The sequence below is a fragment of the Tursiops truncatus genome, chromosome 19 (genome assembly GCF_011762595.2).
Source record: "Tursiops truncatus isolate mTurTru1 chromosome 19, mTurTru1.mat.Y, whole genome shotgun sequence".
Taxonomy (NCBI): domain Eukaryota; kingdom Metazoa; phylum Chordata; class Mammalia; order Artiodactyla; family Delphinidae; genus Tursiops; species Tursiops truncatus.
In genome coordinates this window covers 46,759,160-46,773,034 of record NC_047052.1, presented here as the reverse complement: position 1 = coordinate 46,773,034, position 13,875 = coordinate 46,759,160, and the positions used below count along the sequence as shown (strand labels likewise).

General features: G+C 50.6%; 1 protein-coding gene across 6 annotated transcripts in view; it reads right to left on the bottom strand.

Annotated features, from left to right (window-relative positions):
• Positions 1 to 130: 130 nt before the first annotated feature.
• HNRNPUL1 (heterogeneous nuclear ribonucleoprotein U like 1) overlaps positions 131 to 13,875 on the bottom strand; it is a 36,272-nt gene continuing 22,527 nt past the window's right edge. For all 6 annotated transcript variants that reach the window (XM_033845404.2, XM_033845406.2, XM_033845401.2 and 3 more), the window contains exons 10-15: positions 13,738 to 13,866; positions 5,872 to 6,040; positions 4,968 to 5,249; positions 3,541 to 3,830; positions 1,943 to 2,137; positions 131 to 1,359 (exon numbers count right to left, since the gene is read on the bottom strand). In XM_033845404.2, coding sequence (XP_033701295.1) covers positions 1,243 to 1,359; positions 1,943 to 2,137; positions 3,541 to 3,830; positions 4,968 to 5,249; positions 5,872 to 6,040; positions 13,738 to 13,866 — 1,182 coding nt within the window. In that variant the 3' untranslated portion in view covers positions 131 to 1,242. The remainder of the gene's footprint in view (positions 1,360 to 1,942; positions 2,138 to 3,540; positions 3,831 to 4,967; positions 5,250 to 5,871; positions 6,041 to 13,737; positions 13,867 to 13,875) is intronic.

Below are 13,875 nucleotides of genomic sequence, written 5' to 3'. Positions count from 1 at the left end.
TTAAGGGGGCATCCCCAGCACCAAAAATGGGGACAGGCACACAAATCCCACAATAAGTGTTTAATGAGTGAGTAAATAATGTCCCCTTGAAAAGGCCCCCGCCCCAATTAAAGGCCAACTGCAGTAACACTTCAGGGTTGAAACCTTGCTTCCTTCCTGCTAGGAGGTGCCATGTCATTTATTGAAACAAAACAAAAACAAAACAAAACAGGGCAAACACATTTCTTAATAAGTGCAGTTTGTTAAAGTCCTATTAAAACATATGGGTCAAGGGGAAGTAAAAATAATCAGAGGATCACTGTAGGAAAAACCTTTAGGTCTGGCACCTGGGAGACCTTTGGAGAGGAGGCAGTGGGAGAAACTTCATGTTCTGAAAGGAAGGAGCCCCCCAACTCCCTTCTTCCCTCTCACCCGATTAATCCCACCAGAAACTACCAAGACGCCCAGAATAAAATGTTTCAAGTTCAATAGTCACACTCTCTCCAAATACAAAAGGCAGGTACAATTCAACTCAACACAGAAGCTTGTGTGCAAAGTTACCGGAAACTGAGACATTGTATAAAAAGTTAGGTTAAAGATGATTCTGTGGTTTTGTTTTGTGTGTGTTTTGTTTTGAGGGTGTGGCTCTTCCTCGGTCACCTGAACTCAGCAAAGAAATGGTTATCCTGATGAAATATCAACAGCCGACCCACAGTAAAAAGGGACAAATTCTAAAAATTAAAAAAAAAAAGCATAATTACCAAAAAAATATGTCACTTCTTCCTCCCTCTGCTTGCTTTTTTAAACTTGTGTGTGTTTTTAAGTTTTTGATTTTTTTTTTTTAAATTCTGAAAAGTAGACAGTAAAACAGCTCCTGGAAGAATTTACAACCAACTGCATGAGAATCTGGGAAGCTGAGGGGCTGGAGTAGGGCTGGGACCAGAGGACAGGAAGGGGCCCTCCCCACAGCCCTGTAGCCTCACTGTACGACCAAGGGAGGGGGGGGGGGTCTTTAGTCAAAAAGGAGGAAGGGAGGAAGAGGAAGAGGAGCGGGGTGGGGGGACAAACAAAATAAATGGTCATTGTTGCCTGTTTGAATCCGGAGGAAAATGCCCGGCCCTGTGTGGGGGAAGAGCCCCTTGGAGGAGAGGCAGCCCTGGGAGGACCCGTCCCCCAGCACCACGTGACCCGGAGGGGGTGGACAAGGGGGGCCAAGGTGGGCGCTGGTGGAGGAAGCCGGCAGGGGCCTCCAGGACACACTGGCTACTGTGTGCTTGTGCCCCCCTGTGTGTTCCCGGAGTAGCTCCCGTAGTCATAGTTCCCGTAGTACGGTGGCCACTGGCCCTGGTTCTGATAGTACTGGTTCCACTGCTGGGCATACTGGGGAGAGAGAAACCAAGAGCACCAGGTTGTCGTTCATCCAGACCCACATCTGGCTTCTCCCCTGACCCCACCCTCACCCATGGTGGAGATGGGTACGGTGATGACAGTCAACACATAGGTCTGACAGAGAAATCAAGGTACCTTGGGAGGATAAGTGAATGACCTAATGTCACATGGGTGGGCAGTTAGAGACTGAAGCCCCGGTCTCCCGGCTTGCCAACCTAATGCCCTTTCAGGTACAGCTAGATACCATGTTCAAAATACTCAAAAGCAGGTATGGGGCCTAGCATGAACCAATCAGAATGGACACTGGCCATGGTACTGAATCAGGGTTTGAGGCCCCTGCTAAGCCCTCTGCTTGCTGCACTGGGGAGAGGAACTAGGATGGCAGCTACTTAGCAGCCAGTGTAGAAGTGTTCAACAAACGGGCATGGCTGTACTGTACTAGATGGACACCAGCCCAAGGCCAGAGAGCTGCCCATCTTTTTAGGGATAAGCAGGGACACAGGTCTGGGAATACACACCCCTGTGGGGCCCCTAGAAGTCTCCCCATTCTCCCCCCTCTGCTTGTGGCACTTACCTGTTGGTACTGGTTATAGCTGGGCTGAGGGTAGGTCTGTGCGGTAGGGGGCGGCGGAGGGGTGTAAGGGGCTGGGTTGTAGCCGCCGTAGCTCCCATAGTTGTAGGCAGGTGGTGGCGGAGGTGGAGGTGGTGGAGCTGTGTAGCCCTGGCTGTAACCTCCCTGGTTGTAGGGAGGTGGCTGGCTGTAACTCGGCTGGGAAGTGGAGGGAAAAAAACAAGTCTCTGTGAAATAGCCAGCTCAGCTGGGATGGAGGAAGGGCCTTTGTAAGCAGTGGGTCCACAAAGGAACTTCCCTGGTGGACGCTGTTTCAGGGCTGAGAAGGAGATGGGTCAGCTCTGTGACATGGCAGGACAGGGTAGGATCAAGAGCTAAATTCTGGACTCTCATCCCAGCTATGAGACCCTGGGGGAGCAAGGCACACAGCAGCTCTTGAAATCCCAGTGTTTTTCTTTTTCTCTGTAAAATGAGAATTACAACAGAACCACCCCTTTGGATTGCCTTGCGTATTCACTAAGCTTACGTGCACCATCCATTGGGCACAATAAATGGTGGTATTTGTTATTGGAAGACCTGCTAAGAAAAACAGTAGTGGCAATTTCCTAAGTGCTTCCCATGTCCAGGCTGGATCCTCAACTCCTCTAATCCCCCCATCAACTCTCTGAGGCAGGCTCCATTGGCTTCGTTTTACAGAGAAGGAAGGTGAGGCTCAGGGAGGTGAAATCATTAGGCCCAAGCCACACAGGTAAGAAGTGGCAGAGCTGTGACTTGCCCCCAGGTCCGCCTAGTTCCAGAGCCTTACCTGCAAAGCTATGATGTCATCTTCCCCTCACAACAAACCTTGGAAGTAAGTTCTACTACTAACTCTAGTCCTTTATGAGGAAAACGAGGTCCCAAGAGGTGAAGCTGTTTGTCCAAGGTCACAAAACCAGAACGCTGTGGGGCTGGGGTTTGAATTTGTGTCTGCCCAACTCCTGTTCTAGGAAATATTCTGGTTAGACCAGGACTAGAACCATTCATCTGTGTCTCCTGGCAGCTGCCTCCAGGCCTGAAGTGTGGAAGGTGCACAGTAAATGGGGACTGCTCTGGTTAAGGGGCCTGTGTGTACCAGAGCTGAGCACTGGCTCTCTGAGAACTCAAACTGAGCCTGGAGCTGCTCCGCAGTGAAGCTCTCAGGGCAGAGGTCAAGTCCTCACCAACCTTAGAGTCTGTCCCTACATCCTGAAGACAAGGGGATCAGCCCCTTCAAGCCTAGGTTGAAGGGGTAACTCCAATTGAGTGCTTTCTTGGGGATTCAGTGAGGCCAGTGACACAGCCAAGAGAACGCAGCCAAGAGAAATGTACTTGCTTGTGGGACCAACACATACAGCCCGCCCTGAGAGAGATGACAGAACAGGTAGGTTCCCCGATTTACTCTGGGTCTGGAAGGCATCTGGGAATATCTAGCGTCTGTCTCAGCCAAAAGCACTGGCAGGGAAGGGAGAAAGGGCAGGGCTGGAGGTAAGAGTGAAGACCTGTGGCTGGAGCACATGTTGGTGATTTCCCTGGACCCACCTCCTCTCACCTGTTCACACACACACGCACACTTATCCTCTCACCTGTGGAGGGCTGTAGCTGCTGACAGTAGGGGTGCTGGTATTGGCGCTCGAGCCAGGGATGTTGCTGTTCTTAGCGTAGCTGCCGGCCCCTGGGGGGTTCCGAGCAGGGCTGTAGCTGGGTGGTGGTGGAGGCTGCTGTGGCGGTGGCTGCGGTGGCGGTGGCTGCTGTGGTGGCGGCTGTTGCTGGGGAGCCCGGTTGTAGCTGCCTCGGGTGTTGGAGTTGTTGTTATCCCGGCTGTTGTTACCCCAGCGGTTCTGATTGTAGCCACCACCTCCACTGCGGTTGAAACCTGCATTGGAGAATCAGGTGAGAGGCCCCACTGTTCTCAATTTGGGACCCTCAGGAGCTGGGCTGTCTTGAAGACTACTGTAGCTCCAGTGTGGCCAGGCACAGAGCAGGAGTCCAGTCCCAGTGAACAAGTAAAGCACTCCCTCCGGCCTTCCCCAGAGCCCTGGGAGCACCCCCCGATGCCGCCTTGGTAACACTCAGTTGTTAGGGCCTGCTGACAGGTCTGTCTTGCCCAATGGACTGTAAGCCTGGGACCAGGGCTGTCTTAGTTTCTACTGTGTCCCCAACATCTAAGCACTGGGACAGTCCTTTTCAGGCTTGGCCAAATGGGCTGGCCTCTTCTGAGCCTTTGTGCAGTTTTCATGAGCCCAGAACCCTTCCCCCAGCCAATTCCTACAGGCTTCTGGATCTCAGCTTAGATATCAGCATTTCAAGAGGCCTTTCCTGAGCCCTGCTCCCCTGCAGGCTGGATCAGATATCACTGGAGCTCAAAGTACCCCCGGGCTGTGCCATTCAGCCCAGAATCCTTCTGGACTGTCACTACAGGGTGATATAGTGTCTGGGTCAAGGCTCTGTCTCTAAAACCACCCAGCACAAGACTGAAACAGAGTAGGGCATGCTTACTAAATCATGATCATACACTTCAGAGACAGCATAACTTAATAAGAACCTGGGCTCTGGATCCATCTTCACTTGATCCCAACTATGGATTCAGCTGGGTGAATCTTGGGCAAATTAACCTCTCCAAGCCTGTTTCTCCATGTGTTTCAGAAGCAAAACCAGTCCTAATATTTGCCCTGTGCCAGGTCCTGAGGTGGGACCCAGGACTGGCAGTAAACTCGGTCTGGCCGCTCTTCTCAAGAAGCTCATGGTCAGATGAGGGGTGGGAAAGATTCATAAAAATAATAGCAATGCGACATACAAATGGGCAAGGGCTTCAGGAGCAATGTCCAGGGGGAGCATGACAGTGGGAGAGTTTCCCTGAGGCCCCAGACTCTGATTTATCTTAGTTCTCTACCAGAGTTCAGCCCACTGCGGGTGACAGGGAAATGTCATCTGCTGACTGAGGAAGCATTCACAAAATGCAACCCTGAACCAGGAACCAAAAGCAGGGATAGCTCAGTGTGAGATGCCTCACCTCCTCGGTAGCTGCCTCCTCCGCTGCCTCCTCCCCGATTCTGGAAGCCTCCTCGGTTGCCCCCAGGGGGACCTCGGTTGTCATAGCGCTGGAAACCGCCGCCACCTCCACGGCCCCGGAAGCCGCCACCGCCTCGGTTGTCAAAGCGCTTTTCAGGGGGTGGCCCAGCCTTGCGGCCTTCCTCATTGTATTGCCTCACCAGCTTGTCTGCTTCCTCTCGCTGCAGCTCAATGAACAGCACCTCGTCCAGGAAGTCCCCAACATCTGGCAACGTGAAGTTGGCTAGGAGGAAGGGAGGGCCCCAGAGGGAACAAGAAGAGGCGGTCAGCACCTTCTGAGGTCTGGTCTCCTTCACCCCCAGGACACTGGCCTGCCAGAAGGGAGGAGGAGGAGGAGACTGCAGTGTGAGCGACAGATGAGAGACAGGCCAAGCTCGGCCTCCCTGACCACAGTAAGGGGCTAACAAAGACCCTCTCCTCCCTTTCCTGAAGAGGTGGCTAAGCCCCACCAAACCAATGTTTTATAACCCAGGGAGTGAGCCTGGCAGGTGGAATCATCTTCCTTATTTTTACAGAGAAGCAAACTGAGGCTTGCTCAGCTAGCCCACCCAGTGGGTGCCAGAGGCAGACGGCCAACCGTGCAGGTCTCTCAGCACCTGTTCCCACACATCCTCTCCCTCATCCTGCCCCAGCCCCATCTAGTCTGAAAACCCTGCCCCAGGAGGGATACAGGCAGCTTTTCCATTCACAGCTGTACTAGACGGGGAAGGGACAAAGCAGAAGCACAGAAAGAACAAGATAAAAAAAAGAATAATCAAGAAGCTGGGAAGGGAAAAACTGTGCAAAGCCCTTTTTCTCTTAAGGACCCTGCTGCGATGTCCCTCGGGGAACTGCTCATTTCCTACCTTTCATTTCTAAGACCGCGTGATCGGGGACATCCTTCCCTTCTTCGTCGGTTCGCTTTATTGTTCGGTCTTTTAGGTCCTCATCAGTGGGACAAATTACAATAGCTTTGCGCTGGAAGCCTTCAAATGGTCTCATTTTTCGTCTCTGGGCTGACCCATAAACATTTGTCTAGGGGTAGGTAACAGAAGAGGCAAGAGATGGTCATTACAAGTTGGTCTTTTCCTCTGTGGGGTATTATGTAGGCCAGGGACTGAGAAAGGGATACTAGTTCTCCTAAGCAGAGAAACTCAGGAAACTGCTCTTCACTTTTAAGATTCTTGAGACTACCCTCAGAAAATGAACTGACTTGGGAAAGTGGCTGCTGACAGTAACAGGACAAGGGATTCCTAAAGTTTGGGCTTTCCTTTTTTAATCCAATTTGTTCGTGGTACTGTGCATTACAGCCCCCTCAGCCCCCATTCTAAAAGTAACACATGCTCACAGTAAAAAAATCCAGAGTACAAGCTATAAAGTTTAGAGTAAGAATCCTTTCATCCACTTACTGCCATTCCTACCTCCCAGAGATGACCTGTATTGAATTTCTTATGTATTTCTAAAAATATCTGTGTGATTTTTTTTTTCTTCTTCTTCTTTTTTTTTTTTTGCGGTACATGGGCCTCTCACTGTTGTGGCCTCTCCCGTTGCGGAGCACAGGCTCCGGACGCGCAGGCTCAGCGGCCATGGCTCACGGGCCCAGCCGTTCCGCGGCATGCGGGATCTTCCTGGACCAGGGCACGAACCTGTGTCCCTTGCATCGGCAGGCGGACTCTCAACCACTGCACCACCAGGGTGATTTTTAACACTAATGGAATCAAACAACACACACTCTTCTGAAGTCTTTTTTTCACTTAATGTTTCTCTGTCATTTTTCTGTGCTGGTGTTCTCCTTTTTTTCCTTTTGGGCCACACCACGCAGCTTGCGGGATCTTAGTTCCGACCAGGGATTGAACCTGTGCCCTCGGCAGTGAAAGTGCGGAGTCTTAACCACTGGACCTTTACGGAATTCCGTGGTATTCTCCTTTAATAATATTTATAGAATGGATGCCATAATTAACCAGCCCCTTTGACAGTTGTATAGATCATTTTCATCAACACTGTGGTTCTTTTATTCCCTTAGTCCTGCTCTAAAACACCAGACTCACCCACAAGCTTCTAACCAGGGAGCTTGACAAGGCGATAACTTGTGCTTTTAGCAAGTGCAGTTTTGCTACTAACTTTCTCTTCCCTTCTTCTAGATGATGGTTAGGTGCTTCCTGGGCTGGTGCTGGCATAGAGCGGTGCTCTATGACACATCTGATTGAGAGCCATAGTAAAGACAGCTTCCGTTCATTGAATACCTCCCACATGCTGGGCCCTTTGGGACTGGCGCCCAGATCTGTCAAACCCCAGTGCTCCACGGACTCAGCCTGTGTACCTGAATCACTCGGACACTACTGAAAAAGAGAGTGGCTCAAACCCCACCAGAGTATTCCCCAACCCGTCTCTGGAGGTGGGACCCAGGCACCTGTATGGGTATCTTTTCCCATTCAGACACTCAACAGAACTGGAGCAATAAGTAATGTTGCATTTAAACAACTTTTAGTAGCTCTGAAAGGTACTCAAGGGAGAAGCCACAGAGGGGAAGAGATCTGTAAAGGGGCATGCACAAACAGACAAAAAAATGTTGTATTTTGAAGATGCAGCCTGGCAGGGTGGAAAAAGCCCAGCATCAAGTCCTAGTGTGGCCAGTCCTTGTAGTTGCTTCATCTGTTAAAATGGAGGAAAAAAAGCCTCCCTCCTGGGCCTGGTGAGGACTGAGCAGGAAAAGGACCACAAAGCAACTGACCAAGTGTGAGGAACTCCTGGAGTGGGGGCTACATTGTGGCCTCCAGGGTGGAAGCTGCCTTGACAGAGGCAGGTAGCGCAGGGGGGATGGCTCAGCACACCCTGGCTCTAAGGTGACTTGGTCAAGTCACACTGTGTGGCCCTGAGTGAGTGACTTCCACTCAGAGCCTCAGTCTGCATACCTACTAAGTCTCAAGCCCTGAAAAGGGAAAACAATAGGAAGATCAGATGGTCACTATTAACACTGAAGGAGCTCATGTGAGTAAAAGCCCTTGGTTAGCCCAGGGTCTGGCTCACAGCCAACACTCAACAAATGGAGGTAATGGTTGATATGATGTGGCCGTCACTGGGTGGGGTGCACTGGATCTTCTTACTGTAAGGTTAAGTTGAAGCAACTCAGACCAAGGAACGTCAAGCTATAGTGACTTCCCATCAGAAAGGCAGGGATGGTGAGACAGGGTGGAAGGAACACAGGCTCTGGGGAACAGGCTTGAGGTTGAAATTGCAGCTGTGGCCTCTATTTGTGAGGCTGTAGACAAGTCCCCTAATTAGTCTGAGTCTCAAATTTCTACATCTATAAGACAGAGATCCTATCACCCTCCTCCTGGCTCTGGTGAGGATTTATAGATGTGAAAATGGCAGGGAAAGAAGTCTGCAAATATGACCAACAGGACTGACACTGTCCTAGGAGAGGCTTCCCAATGGAAAGGACCAAGGAAAGTTAAGTTTGAGGAAAAGATGAGGCACAAGAGAGCCTATTCCAAAACACAAGGAACAGGAAGCTGGGTTATGGGTCAGCTAGAGGCCAGGGACGCCAGTGCACACCTGTTGGGAGATGTGGGCTGTGGGTACAGCTGTTTTCTAAACCAACCCAACTCTGTGGCCCTGACACACACAGCAGGCAAAGATGGTCTTCCCTGTTCCCCAGGGAAAACGTCTCAACATTAACTGGGGGTGGGGCCCCTCAAAGTGGGTGTGTGGTGGGCATACACGTGTTATAATCTGTGCCTTGAGCACTGGCCCAAGGAGAGGCACTGAGCCACAAATGGTTAAAAAGCACACAGGTTACAAAGGAAAAGTCAAATCCTTCTCCTCACCGCTCTTCCTAGACTCCATTCCTAAAAGCAAATCAGGTGGCATCTGGTCACAGAAAGACAGAATTTGCTTTCCTCTAGCTAAATAATGAGGTTTTCTCCTGGCACAAAACCCAGAGTAGGCGGGTGCCAGGGGTGACTGTGGCCCCAGCCACTCTGTGGACAATCCATTCCACTGTTTGCTTGCCCGTAAGAAGTGATCCTATTTTGATTCCTTTGAACCCCAAGGGCATGGATAAACACCTCTTGGTGGTTTTCTATGGATGAGACCTACCCCGTCAACGTCCTGATGAGGGGATAGAGACGAGAAGCATCACTGCCAAGAGGGCTAGTCCCTGCAGCTTCACAGTGGGCAGAATGGGGGCAGAGCAGACAGGACTCATAAACATCTGGTCTCTGTCCTGGGAAGTGGCTAGACTCTGAGGAATGGCTCCTCAGACATTCTGGAACTGAGGTGCTGAGAACCCTCTTGGTGACAATTTTCAAGACCGCGCCTCCCTCCCCTCCCTCCTCGGCTTGAGGAAGGAAAGAAGAGCAACTAGGCCAGCCAGCAGAAATGCAAGTGCTTGGCTTCCCTGGAGGAAAGGGAGTTAGCTGTTGGTGCCGTTGCCACAGCAAACACAGTGAGGTCAGAGACCCTGGGCTGGCCCGGCACTGCTGTGGTCACTGGGGGCTGCTGCTAAGAGACCAGCACAACGGCAGGTCAGCTTTTCCCGCTGTGCAGGCTCCCTCAGCCTAGTTCCTGCTTCTCCCAGCCCCACCCTGCTTGAAGATGCTGACTCTGAGGAGGTCGGGGGCCGCCTGTGTTCCCTGGCCCCGGGCTACTTCCATTGCCCCCGTGATGTGGGCCGAAGGACAGGGGCTGGGTTTCTCAGAGCAGCTGCGGGGGTAGTTTTGGTGTGTGACAGTCTGGGGGAGTAGGGAGGAACACAGCAGGCCGCTCACAGCCTGAGGTCTCTAAGAGCCCCTCTGTCCCCTGTCAACTCTTGTTCCCCACCCACAACTCAACAAGGTCAGGCTGGCAGCAGGAGACAGGGTTGGATCCCAGGGGAGCAAACTTAAAGCTGGTGACGTAAGAGTTCACTCTAGCCTCAGCGTGAGGTGAACCCAGTAGAACGAACCACTTGTGAGGTAAGAGACTTGGCCAGAGTGTCAACAATGGAATGGGCTGAGGCTCTGGGAGTGGGGAGGAGAGAGGAAAGAAACATCCTCTTCTCCAACGCCTGCCAACAAGAGGCAGTTTACTTTGGGTCTCCACTGTAGCCCTGGGTTTCTGTTTCAGGCAAAGGCGTGGCTCTTGCCAACAGGGATGCAAAGCAGGACTACAATCACTTGTTCTGAGGGCTGAGGCAAGGTCAGCGACGTTGTCATATCCAGCCCTGCCTCTGATCACTGCCTGGCCTAGCTCTGGGCTGTTAGAATCCTAAGAGAACTCCTAGCCTGCAGACCTCAACCCTGGGGGTGGTTTGGGCCCTCACATATGGCCCTGCAGGGGCTTTCTCAGAAGCCTCCAGGAAGGCAAGTTTGCTGCCTCACAGAGGCCAGCGCCTACTCTGCACCTTGGTAGGCAAGGGACAGGCCAGGCAGCGTTTCATTCCAGAGGATTTCCACTGGCAGCAGAGCCACCTGAAGCAATGTGGCCTACCTCTTCTTTCTTTTCTTTTTCTCCTCGGCTGTTCCACTGCTCTAACACCCACATAATCTGAAGAGAGTACTCAGGTCACCATGGAATGTAGGTAAAAGCCCCAACTACACGGTTCACTTGGCCTAGCTTGGCTTCTGTAGCTACGTTCTCCTCCCCTCTCAAGGAGGGGCATTTCTGAGGTCAAACTACCAACAGGAGACCCAGAAGAGCCAAATGTGAGGAGGTCTGACCACTCAGGAAAAACCAGAGAAGAAAAAAGATGGTGCTGGGCTGAGATCCAGGGACCACAGGGACTCTGCCTGTAGTACCAGTTTCTGCTCTGGGAATCCCATCTAACTCAGGAGACAGCTAAGCATCAACTTACCCCTCACTGCCAAGGCTGGTGGGGTAGGAAATGCCAGGGTCTGGCCTGGGGCCTGCTCTGTATCTCCTACACACACGCTCACCCACCCAGGGTTTTCTGGAACACACTTTTTGGGGTTTAAGCCAAAACAGGTCGAACCACTGGCTTCAGACCTCTTCCCATGCCTCAGTAATCTCTAGTTTCGGGCCCCAAGTCAATCCTCCAATCTGTGGCCAACCAGAGAACCCTGCTCCCCCACCTTCAGAGTTCACGTTCTTTGGCCTCACTGTTGGCCTACAACACTTGGCCTGATCTGCATGTTCCTCCACCAGGAGGCCAGCAGCCCTGAAGACCACAGGTGCATCTGGAACAGCCCTGGACCCTGTCCCTGAACAAGGCAGCATAAGCTGAGAGGGCCAACGGCAAGTCTTTACTGTGCTCAACTGTTCTGTGCCTGGCTGAGGGGCTGGGGCCCTGACCTCTAGAGAAAGCCCACTTTGAAATGCTGGACAGAGATGTTAAGACAATTATAACCTCTAGGATTATAAACTTTCTCCATGGGCCACATATTTGAAATGGGTTTCACAGCTGATTTAACTAGTAAACTGAGAAAAAGACAGGCAGGGAATACTTGCTGGGGTATCCAAAAAAGGAATTCTCAAGGTATTAAAACACCACTGCTCTATCTTTCAGGACAGAATCCCACTGAGGCCAAGCTGGACTACAGCTCCAAAATGCCCTGACAAGAAAAATGGGGCAAAGTGAGGCTAGGGTTAACAAACAAACAAACAAACAAAGTCTTCAACGGGGGAGAAGGCTGGCTGTACGCATTATTGATGGGGCTGAGCTGGGGCAGCAACCCTGAGTAGCTCTTGGACAACCCTGTGCCCAACTGTCCCCTTCCCCCATAAATATATTCTAAACATTAGCCCAATTAGTAGTTTTTTATCAAAATTTACTATTATGGGATCATGTCCTGTCTTCTTCACAAATGTGTCTTCAGGGCTCAATCCCATGGTTGCGGCATTGGTCACTGGATAAAAGTAGTACACCTTTTCATGTCTACTTTCCAGAAAAGCAGAACCCAGAGTAAATCTCACATCTCCACCATCACAGAAGAATGCCAATTGTATTGCATAGCCTTGGCCAACTGAGCATAACTGTTTCATCAGCAAACCAGATTTCTACTCTCAGTACCTAACTGCTTGGCAAGATCATTTAATTTTTCTGTCATAAAGAACTATCACCAGCCAGTAGCCATTTTTTTTGTCTTTAAGAATAAGTTCTTTGTACTCCTTTCAAAGGTTGGATATCGAGGCATCAATTTTTCAACTCTAAACACTAGATTACCAATATATTATAAAAGAATATAATGCAGGAACAGCCAGATGGAACAAACACAAAGGGCAAGCTATGTGGGAAGGGGCACAGAACTTCCATGCTCTTCTGAAGAGCACTTGTCCACTTGTTCACCAACCCAGAAGCTCCTGCTTAATTGTTTTGTGTAAGATGCTCACTCCTATGCAAAAGCACCTTGATCCCCTGGAGTTTCCAACCACGTTTCCTTCTTCCTTTTTTTTTTAAAAAAAAAGGTTGGAAGTTGGCTTTAATTTAACTTATTTATTTTTGGCCTCTCCATGCAGCTTGTGGGATCCCAGTTCCCTGACCAGGGATTGAACCTGGGCCCCCTGCAGTGGGAGCATGGAGTCCTAACCACTGGACCGCCAGGGAAGTCCCTCCAACCACCTTTCTGATCAACCACTAAAACCAGCTCCACCCTCATCAGAAGCCCTTTGAACTCATGGTAACCAAGTACTCAGGACTACACATACGGAAGGCACTCCAGTTAAGGCTGCCAGGCTGGGGGTGCTACTTAGTTTACATATTTGCACACTTACAGGTTTTTAAGAAAACACAAATACAAGGCTGAGGGGGAACAGAGGCTTGTTTGTACATCCGCAAATACAAAATCTGCTACTTGAGAAAGCCTTCAGGACAAACGTCAAGGAGGTCTCACAGGTGGTAAACAAGAAGCACTCGTTGCTCTGAGACAGGGATCTTTAACCACGTTTGGGTCACTCATACTTTTGAGAATGCCAAAAGCCACAGACGATCTTCCTATCCCAACTCAAAACATTTTAGTTAAAAAAAGATCATATCTGGGACTTCCCTGGCAGTTCAGTGGTTAAAACTCCACGCTTCCAACGCAGGGGGGTATGGGATCCCTGGTCAGGGAACTAAGATCCCACACACCATGCAGTGAGGCCAAAAAACAAAACAAACAAACAAACAAACATATCTGCATCTTCATACAAAATTCTGTGTTTAATTTCAAAAGTTCCCAAATTGCCTAATGTTAAGAACCTTGCTCTTCATTGAAATGCAGGTAAAAAATATGTAACATATAGGTACCTGACAGTCATACAAACATGCTAAGAGAAGCTGGGACACACCTATCCTGTAGGTTAACAACCACCTCCAGCTACTATGTGCCAGTTCCCGTGTTAGGTGTGCGGGCACCATTTTGAGCTGTGTTTTACAGACCAGGAGACTCAGAGGATAAAGTCAGCTGCCCACAGGCACGCAGCTAGGAGGCAGCAGAGCTGGGATTCAAGCCCAGGTTTGTCTGGCTCAGAAATCCATGCCTTTCCATTTCACAAAATTTGCTCTCACAAAATGTTCTTTTGTGCTGCTTGTGGCCTGAGCTAGGCCTGGATTGCTGCTCCAGACCCCTGCTTGCAGACCAGACTCAGAAAGCTGTGTTAAGAGTCTGGGACTGTGCCATCATGTATGGCTGACCTCTAACCAGTACTGCAGTCTAAGAGCATTACGGGGAAAAAAATACAAGGACCAGAGAGGACTTCCCAGGCACCCAATGGCCCCTTCCCTCTCCTGGGGCGTGACAGTCACCAGTAAGTACCTGATCTAGGATATAGTTGCGTTTCTTTCGGGCAGCGATCTGGATGAGGCGGTTGAGGCACTGGGTGGCCTGCTGGATCAGGACGTCCCAGCGGCCGGCGTAGTTCCTCTGACGGCGTAGGCCCATCACCTGTGGGCA